The following is a 22,881-nucleotide window of genomic DNA, read 5'->3' as shown; positions in this document are numbered from 1 at the left end:
TCTTTCTTTCTTTTTTTTCTCTCCCCTTCGTTGGATTCGTGGGTGGAGACTGCGAGGGATGGTGGGGTGAATGGCTGGAAGGATGAGCGCGAGGTGGAGGTGGGAGCATTGCCTCCGTTCGACCACTCTCGGCTTCTTCTTCTCCGCCGCCGTCCTCCTGGGATCGGTCGCCACCCTCTTCGCCTGGCTCACCTTCTCTCCCTTTCCAAGACCCATCGCCTCGGTCTCCTCCTCCTCCGCCGCCCTCGGCTGCCGCCCTGACGGCGAGGGGTCCTGGTCCATCGGTATCTTCTATGGCGACTCCCCCTTCTCTCTCAAAGCCATCGAATCTGTGAGAATCTTCTCCTTTTTCTTTTCTCTATTCGTTTTCAAAGCTTTTTTTTTTAGCTTGGTATGGATCCTGATTGGGATTTGGGTGATGAGGACAGAGGAATGTATGGAGGAACGAAAGCGCAGCGTGGCCGGTGGCGAATCCTGTGTTTACGTGCGCGTCGGCTTCGGATGCTGGATTTCTGAGCAATTTTGTCGCCGATCCCTTCCTCTATATCCAGGTGAGTGATAGATTTCGCAGTGGAAGTATCGAGCTTCTTGTGTTTGCTTGATTGTTTTCTGGAAGACTCGAGATCCTTGTTCTTAAGCACGTATGAGTAAGTTTGCTTTATTGTTAATTGGTGGCGGGATCTTGGGTTCATATGCTGCTGTGAAGTTGTAGGTAGCGATTTTAATGGTTTAATGGCTGAGAAGGAGCGGCGCTTCTTCTTGCATGAACTTGTGTGCGCTGGATAGGTGAAAATAGTGAGATAAAAATTTCTTTGTTTATTAAGGACTTATTATTTAAATTTTTTATGCAGGAGTTTAGGCAATTCACTTTTAGTAGAATCTTGAGTTTTTTTTCTTCAAAAAAAAAAAAAATCTTTTAGAGCTCGGAGTTGCCCTGTAGTATGGAATTCAACTATAAGTGCGTTATTTGATATTAGATTCTCGTCATGGCAGCGAGAAAAGGTTATTTCATAGCATTCATAGTGGAGGATATTGAATTTAGTTACATTGACCGTAGAGTTTCTGGTTGCGGTGAGGAGAAATTTTTTTCACTATCCTTAAAATATTAGTTGCAGCAGAAAGCCAATTTTTTTTGAGGGTATCATGTGTTTGTTCTCTTGTCTAACTGAGCTTAGGGTCGTTCAGGTCCTCTGTCGTGTGATGTTACAAGAACTTAAGCATAAAGAAATTCATATCCTTTAGGAATGGTTGACCCTGTCAGTGCGGGGTGATGTGATTGACAGATGCTGGCATGATTGTGTCCAGATTTATTGGATTCATCTCTCTTCATCCTGGGTCTGGAGTTCTGATTTTTGTGAATGCTTGGTTTTAGTGGATGATACTGTGTTATTTCCTCTTCTGCTTCTGATCTCTGTCCCAGCTTTCCATGTTTATATTGCAATCAAGGTTTGATTCTGGAAGAAAGAGTATTCGAAGAGAACTGTGAAGCAGCACTCCCTCTCTTTTAAAACAAGGAACAAGTAATAACAAATTTTTAGAGAGAAAGTGAAGGGCGAGCCTTGGTTTTACCTAACTCATCCCGAAAACAAATATGCTCTGTCCATTGTTCTTAGAATGTTGTTAGCTATTAAGTGTGAATAAATGCTGTTCTGATGCTATTTAGTTGTATTTTTTCGAGCTTCCTTTCTCATTTCTGGTTTTCTTTTCTGTGCTTATGTGTATCTTATTTTTGAAGATTGTATACTGTCTCCAATCCAGGGGACTTATTGAAGACAAAATAAAGCTATCCAAATTTGAATGGAAGTGTGGTGAGCAGTGTGTACCTAGGATATGTGTGTGCATATATAATAATTGGTTGTGGATGGATTTTTTTTGTCCTGCTTCTTTAAGATGCATAGAAATTCAAGAATCTACAGCATTTTTTCCCTCTCAACTTGCTTTGTTATCTGATCCAAGAGTAATGCAACTTGCCCTGCATCTTCTTCTAGGCAATCTGGGGAGGGAGGAGGATATCTGATGCATTGGATATGATGTTAAGCATATTTGACTTCTACTTAGTTTTATAAGGTTGCTCTTGTAAGCTCTGTCTTTCTAACTATTCTGAGTCTGCAGATTAATGTCATGTTTTGGTGTGTGGGGCATAAGTAGGGGACATGTTTATGGAGACACTTCATCAATTTTTTTATTCTCAAGAAATGAAGTTCACTATCCCTCAATTACCCAAAACTAGTGTAATTGGACCAGTTCTGCTGTTCTCTAGTTACTTTGCTGATGGTCTCTGATAGTAGCTTTTGTTCAGGAAGATGCATTTTATTTGTTTTTCGAGACCAAGAACTCCATCACATTGCAAGGAGACATTGGTGTTGCTATGAGCAAGGATAAGGGTGCGACATGGCAGCACCTGGGTATTGCATTGGATGAGGAATGGCATCTTTCTTATCCATATGTTTTCAGCTACCAGGATCGAGTAAGATCAAATTTCTTCTTTATTGAATGTGAAATTGTCATTGCTTGGATTCTTGATTGTCGAAACCAACAAACTCCTTAAGCTTTCATTTTTTGATAACTTGGTTTTTCTTCTTTTCCATCTTTTGAATTCTCAGATCTACATGATGCCTGAAGGCAGTAAGAAAGGGGAGCTCCGGCTGTATCGAGCATTGGATTTTCCCTTGAAGTGGAAATTGGAAAAGGTCATCCTGAAGAAGCCCCTTATAGATTCATTCATTATAAAGTATGATGGTTACCACTGGCTGTTTGGGTCAGATTTTAGTGCTTTCGGTGCCAAAAAGAATGGAGAGCTTGAAATCTGGTACAGCAACTCTCCTCTTGGTCCTTGGAAACCCCACAAGCAGAACCCGGTTCATAACACTGATAAGAGCTTGGGTGCTAGAAATGCAGGCAGGCCATTCTTTTACAAGGGCAAGCTCTATCGCACGGGGCAAGATTGTGGTGGCACATACGGGCGGCGGGTACGTGTGTTTAGGGTTGAGGTTCTCACCATGGACGAATTTGAGGAAGTTGAAGTCCCATTTGGCATTGATGAGCCCCGAAAAGGCCGTAACACTTGGAATGGGGCTCGTTATCATCACCTAGATGTGCAAGAGCTTCAATCAGATGAATGGGTTGGAGTGATGGATGGTGATCGAGTTCCTTCGGGTGATTCTGTTGGCCGGCTTATTAAGGGCTACACAGCATTTGGGGCAGCTATCACTCTAGTAATACTGTCGGGAATGTTGTTAGGTGTAATCAAGTGTATTTTGCCCCTTAGTCGGTGCCTTCCCATCTCAGGAAAGCGAAGTGATGCCTTCCAGGCGGGAGAGAAGCATCGTCATCTATATTCTAAGTTTAGATGGCTGTTTGCTCATGTGAACAAGCTAGGTTCTCCAATCCAAGGAAGAATCAAGCCTACCACCTGTACAGGCCGGTCAGTTCTAGCTGTTATATTTTTGTTCATAGTTGCATTAACCTGTATTGGCACCCATTACGTATATGGGGGCAATGGTGCAGAGGAGGCTTATCCGATGAACGGACACTTCTCTGAGTTCACACTGCTCACCATGACATATGATGCCCGCCTGTGGAATTTGAGGATGTTTGTGAAGCATTACTCAAGATGCTCTTCAGTAAGGGAGATTGTGGTAGTGTGGAACAAAGGCCAGCCTCCAAATTTGAGTGACTTGGATTCCACCGTGCCGGTTAGGATCAGAGAGGAGGAGAGGAACTCTTTGAACAACAGGTTTAATGCAGACCCACTGATAAAGACACGGGCAGTGCTTGAACTTGATGATGATATCATGATGACATGTGATGATGTGGAGCGTGGATTCAAGGTCTGGCGTGATCACCCTGATAGAATTGTGGGATTCTACCCACGACTCGCGGAAGGAAGCCCGCTTAAGTATCGGGATGAGAAGTATGCTCGGGGACGAGGAGGGTATAACATGATATTAACAGGAGCTGCATTCATAGATCATAATTTGGCTTTTAAAAGATACTGGAGCAAGGAGGCAGAGGAGGGAAGGAAGCTGGTTGATAAGAAATTTAACTGCGAGGATGTGCTTCTGAATTTCTTGTATGTGAATGCAAGTGAGTCAAAGAAGACGGTAGAGTATGTGAAGCCTGCCTGGGCTATAGACACATCAAAATTCTCTGGTGCAGCTATCAGTCGGAACACACAGGCACATTATCAAGCAAGAAGTGAGTGCCTCGTTAAGTTTTCGGAGTTATATGGGAATTTGGCTGCCAATAGATGGGGTTTCGATAGCCGGAAAGATGGTTGGGATGTATAGTAGCATGGGCTTTTGGCATGGTTCTGTCTACAATTTTGCCCATTCCATCTCGTGACTCTAGTTGCCATCTGTAACTGTATTTTATTTTGTGTTATTTTGCACTTTGGGGAATATAGACAGCTGGGGCTATCTAACATGTAAGATTATTTTCAGAGGTAATACATTTTCAGTTTTCCCCAATATTGTCATTTTATCAATATACTCTTGTCCAGACCTTCAATTACCAATTTTCCTTGTTCCATTTTCAGTTACCAACAGAATGCCAAATTGACTTCAATATCCAATGTTTTGTGAAAACGCTATGCAAGTAAGCAAATTTGCATCTATAATAAGCATCCACCAAAGTGATGAGAATCAATCAAGACTGCCTTATGATGGCCTCTGATTTATCCAAAAGTATGTTGGTGTTTCTGCACATATTAGAAGCTTATTTATTTCAACATCCTGTTAACTTTTTGTCATCTAATTATCTTCCACCAGTAATGAAGAAAGAAGATTACATAGATGATTGAAAACCTTAATACAAGTGTTTTACAATGAATGGATGTTGTTGGAGAAGGCATGCTGTGGTGTAAAGGCCAAATTATGGCAGTCTAAATTGAAGACATGTCGGCAATGGTGGTAGACAAAATGAAGCCCTTCATCTGTAAGGTCATTTGGAAACTGATGGAATGAAAATAACGGAACCATGCTCCTCTGGTCAAAATTTACAGCTGTTCTTCAGAAAAATGACAATCTCTTGCTGCAAACATCAGAAGATGGAATGCTTTAGTTAGCCAATTTTTATATTGAGAAATTCAAGTGCAGAATTGCTACTTACTATTAGGCATAGAAGCACGCAACCAGTCGCCCCAGGAAACAAGGCATACCAAAGATGCAACTGATGGAACTTCGCACCGTCAATGAACAAGATCGGTAAGCTTGCAGCTACAATTCCCCGAACACAGAATGGTAAAATCACAATCAGTTATGCGGTGAAGAAGTGCTAACAACATAAAGCAAGCAAAAAATGTTAGGCCAAATGCTACCAATTGGTTTAAGACTCAAACATTTACATATCAGTTTTTGTGGCATGCAAAACTTAGGCAGTTAATTAACTCCATGGCGATCCATGCTCTAAGTTTATTTTAACAGTTTGGACAGGATCAAGCTAATTCTACTGGATGGATGCATTCACATCTAAGCCATTATGTCTTTCTTTATTGCAAAGAAAATAAAACATCGACTGTCCAGTGGTTTCAAATATTAAATTAGGTGGATCCTTAGAATATGCAATGAATTTTGCTATGAATTTTGCATTTCATCATTAATTTTTGGAGCAAAAAGCATTCAAATTGGTTACTTAATTAAGCATTTATGATTATGAAAGCAGCTAGTAAGATCCAGAAGAGGACTTGACCTGTTTTACTCACTTTTGTTGTCACTAGTTTCTCCTTGGACCAGTTGATGTATGTATTAGTTTCATATACCCTACTGAGCTACAAGAATGCCAAGATTCAAATAAGGAATTGGTTAGACTTAGTAAAGAAGTCTGGATTTTTAATCTTTCAATTTTGGATGCACTTGAACTGCTAAGATATGATCTTTAGCCCTGGTAAAATTTAGGGCCTGGTCCCCAAGTACACAAATATTACCATATAAATATGATGAATACCATTTGTACTCTTATTCATTGTTCTCCACTCAACACACAATGTATAATTTTGATTTTTGCTTTCTAGTCTCCATGAAGGGAATATTCTTCTAACTTCATGCATGAGATGCAATATGCCCTCTCAATTCTTGAAACACTATAAGATGTCAAGAATGTTTAAAATTCTGAGACCATGAACGAGTAGAATCTTTTTAGTAAAGGAAGCTGTACTACTGCATGTCACAAGTACTGTAGACTAAAATAATGTATTCCAGCAACTTGTTCATGGCTCTTCACGAGCCATTGGGACTGTTAGTATAATATTTAGTACAACACCATATTGTGGGGCAACCCACATATCTTATCCTATTGTTGTATCACAAACAGTTTGCCTGAAACTTCTTTGGGAATCTGAATACGATAGTAGCAGCTAAATGCTATTTGTAAAACAATTATTTCTTTCTTGCCGCACTAAAATTACCCTTGGTTGCTACCTGCTGAGCAGAGGGGTGTAGGGTTGTGACCGCTAGAGCAAGCCCCACTTCATGTAAAACAAATTATTTCTTGAAAAAGGGTGGGTCAAGTGAATAAATAGTTATGGTTCGAAAACTATTTAAATAATGATTTGTTCCATCAAGAGGTAAAGATTTTTAGTTCCTTTAGTTCATTGAGAATAAGATTAACCAAGTTTTGCATGTCATTCCACATATGTGTCATATTTCATTAACATCTGTTTCTATGTACCAATAAACTAGAGGATGATTAAAAAGAATGATGATGAGATAACCAAAGAAGCTTGTTTTTCATATATGTGTCATCCATCCCTTAAAACTAATTTCAGATCATAAGAACTTATCAAGTCTGAAGTGCATTATACCATTTTCTTTTTTCTGTAAGTATTTACCTCGATGACTGTGTCATATTAGATATTTTACTAAGCATAAACTGTTTTGCACATATAAAAGAAATGCCAGGGTCTTATTAAGCATGTATTATCTTGATATATAAAAAAAAATGATCAGAAGCCACAGACTGTCAAAGCATCCTTTCTTGCAAACAGTTGTTAACAACGTTGATGAACCCAAAGATACAAACATTAGTTCAAGATCCATAATGGCTTGTCCAGAAACATATCAGGCTCATTTATTCTATTTAACCCAAATCCAGAAATCTGACTCATCCTGATTAAGTTCAGAGATCAATCAGGTCTAAATTACTGCAAAAGTAAAGTTATTTGGTTTGATATGATTTCACCCCATTTCTCTTGAAATTGACTTGATCACTGAATAGGACCCATTAAGCTTAATTTGGACATGCCTTCAATTCATAGGTCAAGACAGGGTGAAGTTTTATCTGTGTGGGTTGAAACAACCCATCAATAACCTCAAGCCATACTTGCGGGCATAATCTTGATGTATTATAAGTTTATAACACATATTTACAAATTGTGAGAAAAATACCTGGAGTATGGGTGGCACCTGTGATGATCATGAATGCTATAGATGCAGCAAGAGCAGTTCCTCTTGCCAACCAACCTGGCCCAAATATTGACAATGCTAATACCCCAAATGCTGCACAACCAACCTGGGCAATGAACATATTGTATTTCTGCACCACCATCCAACTTCAAGATATCATTATATAATAAAACAATTAGTAGTTTAACAATTCATTTGGCTAAAAATAGATCCCTTCGCATGCCTAGATATTAATCTTCATGTCTGGAAAGCAGTTCCATCAGCTTCAGGTCATACTTTAGCTATTGTGATCGAAGATGTGCAAACAAATTATGGACATGCCTTGCATTACATATGCACATGAACTTTAATTCTGTGTATCAGTAATATGTTATTTCTGATAATGCTTACTTGTTAGCATAAAGCGTCATAATGCCCGCTTGTTACCAAAGTGTACAACCAACAGCATGGCATGGAATTTGATGAGACTTTAAATCTTGTTAACATATCTTCCACTCTTTGTATTGTTCGTTCTAGTGAGTAATCTGACGGCTAGATATGATTTACAGTAATCTTCAGTAAAAATTCTTTGCATTCAAACCCTTTTGCAGCCCCAATGGGTTGGGTTGCACAATGATGGACCTTATGGTAAGAAACTTGGAAGGAAGGAGAAAAGGAGTTCACCAAGTGAATTACCTAATGTTTGATTATTCAGTTGTTCTTCCTAGTAAGCATGGCCTCTCCTGTAGTTTTAGGTGAAGTTACTCAAAAAGGCCCAACTGAATCTTATCCCTTTGTTATGATCAATCCAATTCAAAATTTCATACCACAAGGACAGCCTAAAAGTTTCCTTACATAATTCACATTTTTTAAGCTGACTCTAAGATAAAATATTGAGCTTTCATGATGACTAAGAGAGGCACAATGCAAAAACTAGTTAATTTTAGGGTCCAAGGTTAGCTTTTCAACAAGTGGATGAATACCTTAAAGTATTGTTGGCTTATGCCTCCAGAAGGAATCAGACCAAGAAAATCCTCATATTATGCCTTCGATCTTTATTACCCGTGGTTATCAATTTTTGAATTACTTAAAGAGAATCTGAGCCCCCCAAAGCATCTTGTGATTGGTTGGTTTGTTTCATACTCCCTTCACTGGGAAACCTCAAGCTGATATCCGAAGAATCGATAGCTTCTTGTTATCCATCAATTGTGGCAGCTGATTTCTTGCCTGTTTAAACTGAAGGATCTATGGCGCCTACATTTCCTGAGAACAAGCTGCCTAGGTTCATGCCACATGCTTTCACAGACTACATACGAGGCAACTCTTTCCTCAATCGAACTCGCTTGATTCCAAACAAATCTGCTATGTAGGTCCTCATTCAATATTCTTCTTGATCACAACTTGCCACACTAAAGTAACCCTTTCAATTTATATCTCAGCATTTTCACCATCTGACAGTCACTAATCCTGAAATCCTTGTGTCAGACATCTTGTTCATCCATTAATTCATTACACTATTGATCCATAAAAAAGGGGAGAAAAAGCATAGTCCTACAATCTAACAGTCTGCAGCAATAGCACACGTTTCATTATAACAACACTGCCACAAACTTAGGGCCTAACTTCTCCTTCCCTGCTTCTTCCAAAACAAACTTGCATAGTTCCTGATGTTATACTACCAACATGTCTTGATGCTTAACTGTCCTGTTAGTGTTGAATTTGCTTCCCTATGAATTAATCACATTTGATGAACATCTCAAAACGTAAATGCTATTATCCAATCTTCTACCTCCATTTTTTTTTTCAATAAAACTGCTACTGTGTATTTTAGCTGATTCTCAAGCAATGCTCATCTTTACTCCCAAGAGCTAGGCAACTTTTTGTGTGTGTGTGTGTGTGTGTGTGTGTTTTCCTGGGCTTTCAAATTTCACTGTAAAAAAGAAGAAATCAACTGCCACTTCACTCAATTCCTGTATGTAATATAAGCAGCCCCAACAACACCCATGGACCAGCATGGATGAGCAAAAGCTTGCTAGTTTTCAGAGATGATAGTCTTTACCTGGGCAGCAGGGGAATTTGGAGTGGCAAACAACACAGCACATACCGCCCCCAAAGGTGCAATGGTGAAGGACAGACCCCTTGAAGCCATCATCTGGTCCATCCTCCCCAACAACGCCATCGCCGCAAAAGCACCTGCACCATCCAATCCAAAACCCACACATCCTTCTTTTATCTTCCACTCCATCATCATTTACCATACATTCAAGCTCATTATAAAGGACAATATAAACCTTTTTCAAGCGATGGTAATTATACCCGATTCAAGAAGACAAATCACATTCTAGAATGGGAGAGTTCACCTGCTGAAGGCCAGACGACATCGCTGAGGCTGACTCTCGAGGCCGGCGGTGCTTTCTCGGGCTGCTTCCACCAGCTGAGGCCGCCGCCGCCGCCGCCGCCGGTGCTGCCGCTCGATCTGATGACAAACCGGCTTCTGTTGCTGCTGTTTAATCTAGCAGTAGCTATATCATCTTTTTTTCCACTCTTCTTCGTCCTCCAGAGAATTGGAATGGAAGATGGTGGACTTAATGATGAGTTGAAGCAGCAGGAAAAGGTGGAGGTCTTTTTTGGACCAAGCAGGCTATTGTAGTAACCTGGCTGGTGTTGGACAGCCATTCCTCTCTCTCTCTCTCTCTCGTTATTTGAGGGAAGAGTTTGGGAGAGGGAAGGAGGGAGGTGGGGACTATAGTCGATGGCAAACGAGTCAGAGCCAGAGGGGCCTCTTGGAGTAGAAGGAAAGGTGGGCAGGAGGGAGGATAAGGAGGCTCTTCAGTGGCTCCAAGAGCCAATGAAGGGATGTGGATAAAGTTTTCTAATGCCAGGCCAGCCATTTTCTCTCGAAGACCTGAGACTATGGTCCCTTTCATCATCTTTTGCTCCGTTGATCCATCGATATCTATCGTAATGTGGTATAATATATGCTGCCATGCTTCCAGCCTTGCTCTCTACTTCCATCAAAAAATAATTTTATGGGAGCAATATGAGCCCTGGACTCATCAGAACAGCTCATTGGGCAAGTCCCTTGCTCCAAGTCTGACCTCGTATGGGAACAATATTTACTTCTGCTCTGCTGGTACATCAATTTGGATGCCCATTTTGCTCTATTTGGGGAAACCTAAGAAGAAAGAGAGATTCGCATCGGCTGCCAAAAATTAAGGAGTTGACTTCAACAAGAGTATGAATAAATGATGCTAGAATGAGTTCATGAAGCATGTTCATGGATAAAGATGCATATTATCTTCCTAATAGGGTCAAATAAGCTCTTTGAGCCGATTCAATCCTCTTCTCGTGTCTTGGCTATCCTCTCCCCTAGTATGGTTAAAAGAGAATTTTCGATGGATCAATTATTGATTCTACTAGTGCTGGCTTTATATCAAAGAATGGCATTGATCAAATATTGTATATTGGATTTATACAAAATGCCTGATTCAAAGACCGGTCCTGATTAGTGGCGGAGCTCAAGAGGGATCAGGAAGGGCCACTACCTCTCAAAAAATTTTAACATATTTATTATCTATGTATTTATATATATATATATATATATATATATATATATATGGTGCCCCTCTCAATATTTTAGTCTTATACATATTACAAATCCATCAATTAAAAAAAAAAATATAATTGATTTATATATTAATTTTTTATTAATAATAATAATTTTTTTAAAATAAAAATAATTAATTATTTATTTTTAATTCTTTATTTATTCTTCAATCTTTAATATGAAAAGAATTATTGAGTTTTTTAAATAATTAAAATTATTTTACAGATGGCATAAAGATAATATTTTTTACTTATCTTTGTTTATATATAAAATTAAATATTTATTTATATTTTTATAATATTTTTTAAAAATATATATATTATATTATATTATTTTATTATTTATTATAAAATATTTTATTTAAAAAATTATCAATAAATTATTATTTTATCCTCGCAATATTTGATTTCAGCCTCCGTCAATGCTTAGCCTCATGCGAGAGGGCTAGAACAGGCTACAATGGTGGAGGGCGTATGATTGCAATAGTTGCGGACAAACGGAGATACGCAAGAAGGACAAAAAATAAAAAAGGGTGGGCGTGAACCTTGGCCTTAAGTCAGAGGGCTAGAATGTGAAATTTGACAGTCTAGGATAACAGGAAGTTATGAGAAAGGATTTGAAAAAGCCGATCGCGGGGATATTTTAAAAATATTATTTTTTAAAAATATTATTTTTTAATTTATTTTTTTAATTTATTTTTTAAAATACGATAGTTGGATGTAGTGGCATGGATACGGCGAAATCACGTACACGTGGTTTCTGCTTGAAGCCGTATGTTGAATATGCGGCTTCAAATGCCGTAGATAAAAAATTTAAATTTAAATTTAATATTAAATTTAAAATTAATAATATATATTGAAGTTATGATTTTATTAAAAAAAATTAAAATTAATATTAAATTTAGAATGGAAACCACATGTTGAATCGCATCTTCAACATACAGTTTCTCATTTTTTTCGCATAGTTTTTTTTTTTTCCACTCTACTCTATCGAGGAGTGCGGATAGAGGGGTATGGGAAGTCGCTGGTGCTCTCACGGAGCCACGGGGGCTAGAGTTCGTCGGGGCCAGAGAAGGGAAGAGGAGGAGATGGTGGCGGGGTGGGGTCGCAGAGGGTGCGGGGGTGGTTGCACGGGGTGCGGGAAGTGCGGGGGGTGCTTGGGGCTGGAGGGGAGTTGGTGGCACCAGAGTCGGGAGAGGAGAGGGAAGGGGCTTTGGTGGTCGTACGAAGCCGGATGCGGATGGTGGGTGCTGTGTTAATGGCAATGGGGTGGGGCTGTGGCGAGTGCGATATGGATGGCCACGGCCTGGGCCTCACTAGACAGCCATAAATCGGCGAGGGTGGTGGGAGGGGGTCACGGCAGGAGGAAGGAGCAGGGAAAAAAGATAAAAAGAAAAAAAAAATATTTGAAAAGAATGAGAAAAAAAGAAAAAAAATATTATTATTTTATTATTAATAATAAAATATTATTTAAAAATAAAAAATTTATTTCTAAAAATTAATAATAAAATATTATTTTTAAAATATTACTTTAAAATAACAATCAATATATTATTTTTAATAATAATAAATTAATATTTTAAAAAATAAAAAAATAATATTTAAAAAATAAATACAGGAGAGAGAGAAGAGATAATAATAATAATATTATTATTTTTTAAAAATAAAATATTATATAAGAAAGATTATGTGCAAGCAGAGAATCTGTAGGCATTTCTAACTCTCTTGATCGAGGAGATGGTGGCGGGGGTATTGTGGGCAAGCAAGAGGGTGGGTGGCAAAACCGAGCGAGGGAGCACTAACAGTTAGCACGAGCACGAATGGAGGATGGAGGGGGCGTGGGCGGAAGGCAGAAGGCATGCATTCGCTAGGGCTGAGAGAGACGAAGGGAAGAAAAAAAATATTATTATTTTATTAATAATAATAATTTAAATAATATTATTATTTTATTATTTTTAAATAATTTTTATAATAATAATATTATTTTATTATTAATCATATAATAATAATAATTTTATTATTTTATCACTAAAATAATATTTTATTGTTTATTAAATAATAATATTTTATCAGTAATCAAAAAATAATAATATTTTATTATTAATAAAATAATAATATTTTATTATTATTATTACTAAAATAATATTTTATTATTAATCAAATAATAATATTTTATTATTAATCAAAAAATAATAATATTTTATTTTTAATAAAATAATAATAATTTATAATAATAATAATATTATTATTTTAAAAATAATATTTTTTTTCAATAATGTTTTACTATTAATTTTTTGAAATAACTTTTTTAAAATAATATGTTATTATACAAATAGTATTTTTAAGTTAATAATAAAAATATTATTTTAAAAAAAATAATATTATTATTTTAAAATTAATATTTTTCTTCTTCTTTTTCTGTGGCTTCAAATATTATTAATATTTTTTTTTATCTTTTTTTTTCCTTCCCTTTCTTTCCTCTTGCTGTGACCCCTCCCACTGTCCTTGTCGATTTGCAGCCGCCTAGTGAGGCCCAGGTCATGACGATTTGCGTCATACCCGCTGCGTTCCCGTCCCACCACTATCCATACTGCACCCACTGTTTGTGCTGCATCCGACTCTACATGACCACCAAACCCTCTCCCCTCCCTCTTTGCTTTGACGCTATCAATCTCCTCTCTCTCCTTCCTAGCCCCAAGCACTTCTCGCACCCTCGCGACCGCCCCTGCATCTTCCACGGCTCCATCTCGCTGGCATCCCCTCCTCTTCTCTCCCCAGACCTCGACGAATCCAAGCTCCTGTGGCTCTACATGAGCACTGATAATTATCCGTGCCTCTCCATCCATGCTCCTCGGTAGAGCGGAACGGGAAAAAAAAAAAAGGTTGGGAGAAGCAAAAAAAAAAAAAAAAAAAAAAAAAAAAAATCACATGCTGAAGATGCATATTCACTAGAATCACATTGTTAACGTATAGTTTCAATTTTAAATTTAATATTAAATTTAAATTTTAAATTTTTATCCATGTGATTTGAAATCGTAGGTTCAGCATGCTGTTTCGCCGCGTCTATGCCACTTCATCCGAACTATTCTATTTAAGAAAATAAATTGAAAAGAAAGATAGGTTGGAAAATATTAATTTAAAAAATAATATTTTAAAAAAATTCATGATCGAGGAGCCACTCTCCGAAAGCAAATTTAGGCCACAAAAATCATGGCGCATCATATACCAAACAGGATCTTATCTTGTTTCGCAGTAATGGATGTTGGCGTACAGCCCGAGGACAGATATTTGTGTCATTTATTGTCACTTTTCAAAAAAAAAAAAAAGCCGTACGTATCATGGTGTATTATTTGATCGACCTCCTATTTTTAAAAGAAAATCATTGTATAATTTAGAAAAAAATAAAAAATATTTCTACAAAATAATATTAATGCATTAAAATTAATATTATATTAGTAAAATAAAATATAAATGAATAAAACAATATATTAATACATTAATATAATGATATTTTATCAAAAAGTATTAAAAATATTTATTAGTAAAATAAATATTTTATATATTAATAAAAATATATTATTTTTTAAATAATTATGTAATGAATAAAAATAATATTTTAAAAGTGGCATATTTTTAAAATAAAAAATATATCCCATGCATCGCACGGGTAATATGCTAGTATATCTATATGAAAACAGAGGCTCTGTTGGTGAGTTGGTAGAGCCTCCACACTCCAAGTCTATGATTCTTTTTATTTTTTTTGTGATAAATTTTTTTTTATATTTAATATGACATTTGTGGTATATGCTTTGAAAATTAGCTAGCATCACGAGGAAGGTAAATATCATATTTAGCCTTTATGGTACCTTCTCTTGAAGCTCCTCCGCTACTGACCTTTCTACTCTAAGCATGTCCACAAAGGTCTTAAGGAACTTCCTCCATCACCGAGTTATATACTTCGACCATGTCATCAAAATGCTTCTGCGGCTCTTTAGCTGCTAGCTTCTCTATCTTGATTGAGTATCTAAGGAAAATCTGATTTTTGATGGCAGCTAAGATCTCAACTTCGAGTCGAGCTATCTTCTCGAAAGCCTCCTTTACTTCTTTGATAGTTTTCTTCATCTCTTCGGCCACCTCCTCTTTGACAGCTTTTGCTTCGGCATCGACTTCTCGGACCTTCTCCTCCATAGAGGCTCTGAATCAATCGAAGTTTATTGGGTGCCCATAGAAGAGACAAAAGACTGGCTATATGAAGCAAGAAGTAAGTGATGAAGAAAGACAAGGTGGGAGGCAAAGTTCAATAAAAAAGATAGACTCTTCATTAGCTGTAAGTATCATTACAAGTCTCTTATTCATTATAAAAGTTTAAATTAAAATAAAGAAAAGTGCAAAAAAAAGGCTAAGCCTCTGAAGAGGCGCCATCAACCTTGACGTGAGGGGCAGCTAGGAGCTCGACATTTGTGGTGAGCTCGATCTCGACAGCAAGCTAAATCTTGAAAACAGGCTCGATCTCCACAGTAACCCCGAACTTGCTCAAATCAAGACCGGAGAATAGCAGGGCAACTTGGTTTTTGTAGTCTAAAGCTGATCTGGTATGCCTCCATTGCACCTTCGGTGACCTCTTCTTCAAAATCTTAGGATTCTTTGTAATCAAAGATCGTTTGAGCAACCGCATCCTTGACGGTGGTCTTACTGACTGCAACCTTCTCTTCAGTAATTCGGGCGGCTTCCTCAGTGGCTGTCTTCTTCTCCTCCAAAGCTGCAAGGGCTAGCTTGCAGAGGCTGAGCTCTGCAATGGCCTTCTTCTCTTTGGCTAGCTAGGCCTCAAGCTCAGCCACCTACTTTTGGGTAGGAGTGAGCTTGGCATCTAACTAAGCCATCTCTTCAATTCTCTTTGCCTCTTGCTCCTTAGCCACCTTGAGCAATACCTTGGCAATTTCAGCCCGAGCTTTGGCATATGGACCCTCTCCTCCATGGAGTAGTTGAGTCAGTTGAAGCCGGTTAGCCCCTCATGCATGATAGTTATATCATACATTAGCTACAAAAAGAGCACAAAAAGTGACTAAGTCGAATGATGGGGGGCATCAACAAGAATGGAAAAGAAAAAGAGAAGCAGGCTTATCCCGAGAAGCAATGTGCAGGATGACGACATGATCTCATCCATGAGATTAGCCTTCCTCTCCTCCTAGTCAGCATGCAGCAGAGTCATCTTGCACTCCTTCGTCATTATAATCGCATGACTCATGAAATGACGAAACAGCCAGATGCTTCTTTTTAAGGCGACAATAAATGCTGAGCTACTGAAAGGATGACTCTCAGAAGAAATTCAGGGATCGGAGCTAATATGATGACAAGACTATCCTTTTTCTCTGAGATATGATGAGATCAGGGGTAGTGGCAGCCACTTGTCAAGGCAATTTTTCAAACTCTTAATCTCGGACCTCTACCTAGAAGATCTGTCTAGATCGATCACCTTGGTGAAATGCTGGAGAAGTCCTCGAGACCCGATCGATTGGCACCACTCATCCTCGGTCTAGTCAGGCAGGGACCAAAAATGATAATGGTGACTTGCGATGATAACATTACAAGACTACCTTGGATCAGATCTTGTCAGCTCATTCTTGAATACATAGGTAATCAATTGAAAAATGATGCCACCGACTCAATAAAGTTGATAACTGACCTAAAGTACTATAGCTTCTAATGTGAAAGCTCTAGACCTAGGCCAGGACCAAAAATTTCAGCATTACTGAAAGTTCAACTCGTTAAACCGACGATGTCACAGAATAAATGAAGGAACAATCCTCGAGATCTAGGGATGGTTGGCATGAGAAACATTGAAGAAAACCATCTCACACAAAAAGGTACATGTTCATTTTGTTCAAAAAAAAATCATTGCAAATCAAGTTCATCTAAATAAATCGTATTACAATGAGAAGGAAAGCACAAAATGCAAGCTTGATCGATGTTTTCGATGCAAAGTTGGACTTTGTTTGGTGGAATCCTTGATGATGAAATTTTCTTGACAGCAATTGGTCTCCACTGAAGGACATTGAGGATGGCATAATCGATTCCCTCATCAAAAAATCGTCTATCTTCTAAATATTCCTTCTAGGAGGTTCTGAAAGCTAACTTGGGGGAGGCGAAAGAATACCCTTTAGAAGGGTCCAAGATCTTTCTATAGAGCACAATGTTGAAGAAGTCCCCAAGCGGTCGTTCGGTCCTTGTCTACACCAACAGCCGGCATGGGCTACTGCATCCTCGACCAAGCCAACACTAGGGAGATGGAACTTCAATAATGGAGAGTCCCACCTCAACCCTAGTTGGGTTGATTGAAACATTAGCAGTACCTCTGAGCCAACGCCATCGCTGTTCCATAGTCAGAGCAATAAGATTTTTAAATACCTCCCATGCCAAGCCTGAATGCCTGCAGCTGTACCCCTAAAGGGGACCCCACAGCTAATCGGGAGGTAGGAGAAAATTCTTCCAGCAAAAGATGAACATCAATGATTCTCAGACATCCGATGGAACGACGCTACCATGACATCATGAGGAGACGGACATGGCAAGCTTAACCTTAGGTGGCAAACCCCCTCTGTTTATAGAAGGAGTGGACAAGGGTGCATCCAGCCATCACCTTAATCGCATGTCAAGTGTTACCACCGGAGAGTCCTCTAAAACTATGCCTTCTAGCAAAAAGTACCCCAGTCATCCTCTCTAGTAGAATATCATTTTTGAGAAATGCTGGCATTAAAGGCCACACACCTCAAAGCCCCCAGACTATATGACTCCTCACCGCATGATCCATAAAGCAAACTACATTCGACAATCTGTTAGATGCAATATGAGATCTAGCAGTGCCCGATATGTAGTAGATGTAAACAAATCTGGAATTTTGAACATTCCACCCACCATGTATTGTAGGATAAGGTGCTCCAAGGAGAGAAGTCAGATTAGTAACTGATGGCTAGCTATTCCTTTTGCTTGAGCCACAAAGTCGCTTCGGGCTCGATAGTGGGGAGCAACTGCTATGGGGATTGCCCATCATCAGACCCAAACTCTTTTCCTTAGATCATAGTCGAGCATCCATTAATGAGTCCAACAAGACTAGACCACCTCCCAAGACAAGATGGCACTACGACATCGATTTTCATTCAATCTCCACATTAGACGGTCATTGACTCCAAGGTTGGGATCTAATTGACAAGGAACAACATCCAACGACCTGTGTGAGCACCAGTACGCCCATGATGGGACCTCTATTCTATCCAATCTCAATCTATCGACCTACTTGATCATGTAGGTAATTTCTGAGATTCTTCAGCAATTTCTAGAATGTGGGCATGATCAACGACCGAGAGCCACGACTAATAAATCTGATCTACAGGCATGACTAACAATCATGATTATGAGATAGTGGGCGAATTCCAATGACTTGTTAGATTGTGGTTTTATAGGGCCTAATAACCTACCATATTTTGGCATAACAACTTATGACTCCATCTTTATATAAATGAGGTAATAAAGGAATCCTCAGATAAAACGGAACTGAGAGTTAATACTTTGCTATCACTTATCTCTCTCTCCCTCCTTCGACTGTTCTTTAAACTTCGGCTGACTTAAGCATTGGAGGGTATCCCATCAGATACACTCTGGCAAGAGGGCTTTCTTTGTAAGTCCGTTGGCCGTGAGGAGTGGCTTGTGTCTGTCAACTCGCTCGACTGACTTTCCGATGCGGTGCCACTGGAGTTTAGTGGCAACAGGTTCTAACCCCCCATACCCACACTTGTAGCTCCTCTCCATTGGGAATGGAACTTAGGATCCGGGGTAGGTTGAGTGCAAAGCTTCCTATGGTCACACCTTTCAAAAGGCAATCCTTCTGGAATCAATCTTGTCCTTGCCAAAGTGGGAAACATATGAACTAAATTTTAGGACAACATGCAATTTAATAATGAAGCATCACCGTGATAGATTGGTTTAGGTTGTCATCCATTGTTGGCTGATGTTTGTTGCCTAGAAAGGTAACAACCCAGGATGAGGGATGATTAGGTTCTTTCAAAATTTTATGCAAATCTAAATCTCAACACCTATGTGCCTTAATTTAAATAAATTTGCTCAAGTGCAGGTGAAGTGTATACAATGTGCAGCAGTGAAATGTAAAGCAAGAATTAAGAGCAAAGTGGAGCAAGCAAGAAAAAAGCACAATACATGTACAAGTTTATATTAGTTTGGTGTAACCCTACACTTACATTTACTCTCTAAGCTTTTTTTAAAAATTCTACCATAATCAATTGGATTACAGTGCATTTATTTTATTTAAGCTCATAAATAAATTCAGTTGATTTTTCAGAATCACCAATTAAAATTTTTATATCAATTATTTTTTGGATTCACAATCAATCGAATCAATTTTATAGGATCACCAATCACAACTTTGTAAGTTCAATTTCGAATATGGACGAGCCTAATCCAAGTTTCTTTCATCCTAAAAAGACTTAAAAAAAATTTAAGAATATAAGATGTAAAGTTTCAGTACAAATGTAAAACAAAAAAAAAAAAAAAAATCTTTTGAAGCACGGAGTAGTTGGTGATAAGTTGCTCAAATAAACCTTAATTTCCCTTCTTAGATGCTTGGAAAGATGTAGTTGATGACAGAATAAATCACTTTTAAATGCTTACTAAATTTTGTGCACAACTTTTCTTTCTTTTCTCCTTTCTTAAGGATATTTAATAAACTCTCTCATAAATGAATAGTTTTTCTCTTTAATTTTCTTCCTCTTACGTTCTAAATAATTAGCCTTTTGTAAGCTTGAAAGTGGCTGGAGAGTGAGATATGACCGTTAAGATGCTTGGACTAGCCATTGGAGCGGAGAAATGGCCATTGGAGATGTGCAAAAAAATTAATCGTTACGGCTTCCTTGTGTTAGGAGTCGATTCGAGTTGCCCATGAGTCAACTCGACTCTTCAGGAGTTGACTCGAACTTAGGATTTAAAAATTTTATATTTTATCTTTCTTGAGAGAGTCGGCTCACCATCTTCATGAGTTGACTCGATCTGTCTAGGGGTTGGCTCGAGCTCTTCAGAGGTCAACTTGGTTTGAGGTTCCAAAAATGTAGCTTTTTATCTTTAATGAGAGTGTCGACTCTTGCTTGATATGAGTCGACTCAAGCATGTACCAGTCTGCTCCAACTATATCAGAGTCAACTCCTCTTCTCCTAAGGTCGACTCTTGAACTTTTTGAAACTTAATTTTTTTCTATTTTCTATCTATTTCAGTGCAGGGATCGGCTCCTATCCTTCCGAGGCCGAGTCCACTAAACTAAAAACCTCTTATTTCTTCTTTGAATTGCCTTAATTTAGTTTCCTTGTAGGGATTTGTCCCAAAGTTAAAATTTTCATTTTAAGCATTTGAAAAATCCTACATTTATCCTTAAAATATGTGATTAGAATCATAATTACTCAAAATTTGGTAATCATCAAAATTAATTATAGAGTCAATAATGTTCGAAGACATATTGTGATTTACTGTTTGCTATTTGATTAAATATATATTTAGGAAGTTATTTTGACTTGTATAGATTTGGTTTCTCATTCTTTTGGTGATCTAATTTTGTCGGATGCTTACAGTTGTATTTATAATAGAGTTCTTTAAAGTAGCCAGATCCATGGTTGGAAAGGTGGCAAGTGTTTGGAAAGGTGCACATGGTTGTTCTCATGCGGTGACGATCACTAAGTTGCCAAGGAAAACCAGACAGACTCTGACCCGTTGGAACAAAGAAGTTGTTCCAGATATTTTTGACAAGGCTAAGCAGCTTGAGGAGCAGATTCAAAAAATGCAAGAGGATATCAGCTAATGGTGATCAAAATATTCAGTTGCAAATTCATCTCTCAAGGAAGGTGTCTGAGTACAATTGGGTGCTAAAATTGCAAGAACTCTATTGGTGTCAAAAGTCTTGGATTAGATGGCTAAGAGAGGGTGATCAGAACACTACTTTTTTCCATCATTTGACCATCATTCGTTGCAGATGAAATATAATGACCTCTATTACTAATTCTCAAGGTCTTGAGGTCAGTGATGACAGTGAAATCACTAGTACCATTATCAACCATTTTAGTTCTCAGTGGCAGAGTCAGGATCTTGGCTATGATATAGTGCTCTCTTCGATCCATGAAAAGATTACTGCTCTCCAGAACCAGCAACTTATCTCGCAGATTTCGAACAATGAAATCATTGAAGCTCTATCTCAATTACAATCTGATTGTGCCCCCAGGCCCTCCGGCTTCCAGCCTTTATTCTACAAACAGTTTTGGCCGATTGTTAGGAATGAGGTGTTGGCTGCTGTTCATGAAGTCTTCAGCACCTGCTCTATGCCTAGGAATTGGAAGAAAACTTATGTGGTGTTTATACAGAAGAAAGACAATCTTTGGGAGATTAGAGATTACAGGCCCATAAGCCTCTGCACCACTATGTACAAATTTGTGGCCAAGGTCATTGCCAACTGCATGAATCCCATTCTTCCCAATCTGATCACGACGGAACAGGGTGCTTTCGTGCCTAACAGAAATATCTCAGATAATCTCCTGTTAGCTCAAGAGATATTTCACTCACTGAACTCTAGGTTCATGGATCAGTCTCTTACGGCTATCAAAGTGGATATGGAGAAGGCCTATGACCAGTTTATTTGGAGATATCTTGAAGCGATACTTTGCAACTGTGGATTTCGCTCAAGGTTATCAAATGGATTATGTGCTACGTGTCCTGACCAAGGTTCTTGGTCCTTGTAAATGGAGTGCCATCCCCCTGGTTTCACTCTTCCGGAGGTTTATGCCAAGGTTGCCCCCTCTCACCTTTCATGTTCATTCTTTGCTCTGATATGTTATCAAGATCTATGTAGGCTCATGTGCAAATAGGTCTCACCCACGGTTACCAGCCTCGCCAAAGAGGGTCCCGTATAACCTATCTTCTCTTTGCGGATGATCTTCTTTTGGTTATTAAGACCACAAAAAAGGACCCTCGTGTTCTGAAAACTGTGGTGAAGGCAAACTGTAACCAATCTGATCAATGTGTCAATATCAACCAGTCCTAAATTCGTTTCAGTAGTAGAATTCAGCTGTCAACTGAGCAGTCATTATGAATCTTTTCGGTGTGCCCTTGATTGAAGATGTGTGGTGTTATCTGGAGCTCCACTGTCAACTTTCGCTTTGACCTTCTTTGACTTCAGTCCATTGTTTGACCGTGTTGATAAGAGGTTGGATGTTTAGAAATGGAAGCAGCTCCCTCAGGCTGGCTGCCTTACTCTTTCACAATCTATTTTAAATGCTATCCCTATCTATCTCCTATATAATATTCCGGTTCCTTGGACTATTATCACAGAGCTGGAGAACATCTTTAAGGTATTCTTCTGGGGTCATGAGAAAGGAACTAGGAAGCTGCATTTGCTGTCTTGTGTGACGGTGTGCAAACCAACAAGTCAAGGCGGCCTGGGGTTGCATTCTCTCAACGCCCTGCAACAAACTCTCCTAGCAAAGTCAGTTGGTAACCTGATAATTAATAGGAACTCCTTTTGGGCTAAGCTGGGGTCTTCAAAATATAGATTCAAAAGTTGGGTCGATTATAAACCGGCAAGAGGTGCCTCCTTTTTGTGGCATTTAATTGTTAAAACAGCGAAATGGGTTCAACATGGTTTCAGGGGCAAGTTGGAAATGGCCAGAGCATTAGTCTTCTCTATGATTGTTGGCTGTTTGATAGACCCCTCAACACCTGTGCACTACCTACGCATACCCGGTAGATTCAAGTGGACTGCAAGGTAGCCAACTTAATGTCTACCGAAGGGCAACGGGATATTGGTAAGTTAAATAGGGGCTCTTCACTCCTGAATTGAGCTCCATGATCCTGT

The 22,881-nt window shown here is 38.6% G+C and overlaps 2 protein-coding genes across 2 annotated transcripts; one reads left to right on the top strand and one right to left on the bottom strand.

Annotated features, from left to right (window-relative positions):
- Window positions 1-4,469, top strand: LOC105053873 (glucosamine inositolphosphorylceramide transferase 1). The gene is made up of 4 exons (XM_010935199.4): window positions 1-331; window positions 429-551; window positions 2,300-2,467; window positions 2,604-4,469. Exons 1-4 carry the CDS (start codon window positions 71-73, stop codon window positions 4,287-4,289), a joined length of 2,238 nt encoding a protein of 745 aa, XP_010933501.1. The 5' UTR covers window positions 1-70; the 3' UTR covers window positions 4,290-4,469.
- Window positions 4,470-4,634: 165 nt separating this feature from the next.
- On the bottom strand, window positions 4,635-10,180 carry LOC105053881 (uncharacterized). Its single transcript, XM_010935212.4, has 5 exons — window positions 9,740-10,180; window positions 9,439-9,572; window positions 7,383-7,530; window positions 5,110-5,216; window positions 4,635-5,031 (listed from the first exon to the last, which is right to left on the bottom strand). Exons 1-5 carry the CDS (start codon window positions 10,053-10,055, stop codon window positions 4,990-4,992), a joined length of 747 nt encoding a protein of 248 aa, XP_010933514.2. The 5' UTR covers window positions 10,056-10,180; the 3' UTR covers window positions 4,635-4,989.
- Between the last annotated feature and the right edge of the window lie 12,701 nt (window positions 10,181-22,881).

Source organism: Elaeis guineensis, chromosome 2 (assembly GCF_000442705.2).
Source record: "Elaeis guineensis isolate ETL-2024a chromosome 2, EG11, whole genome shotgun sequence".
NCBI classification, from domain to species: Eukaryota; Viridiplantae; Streptophyta; class Magnoliopsida; order Arecales; family Arecaceae; genus Elaeis; species Elaeis guineensis.
This window is presented reverse-complemented; position numbering and strand designations above follow the sequence as displayed.

Bases quoted from the DNA above. Each gene is read 5' to 3' on its own strand.
- LOC105053873 (XM_010935199.4), top strand. From the start codon at position 71: ATGGCTGGAAGGATGAGCGCGAGGTGGAGGTGGGAGCATTGCCTCCGT. The intron at 332-428 runs GTGAGAATCTTC...TGATGAGGACAG, and splicing joins CTCTCAAAGCCATCGAATCT to AGGAATGTATGGAGGAACGA. The intron at 552-2,299 runs GTGAGTGATAGA...GCTTTTGTTCAG, and splicing joins ATCCCTTCCTCTATATCCAG to GAAGATGCATTTTATTTGTT.
- LOC105053881 (XM_010935212.4), bottom strand. From the start codon at position 10,055: ATGGCTGTCCAACACCAGCCAGGTTACTACAATAGCCTGCTTGGTCCA. The intron at 5,217-7,382 runs GTATTTTTCTCA...GGGGAATTGTAG, and splicing joins AGGTGCCACCCATACTCCAG to CTGCAAGCTTACCGATCTTG. The intron at 5,032-5,109 runs GTAAGTAGCAAT...TGATGTTTGCAG, and splicing joins GCGTGCTTCTATGCCTAATA to CAAGAGATTGTCATTTTTCT.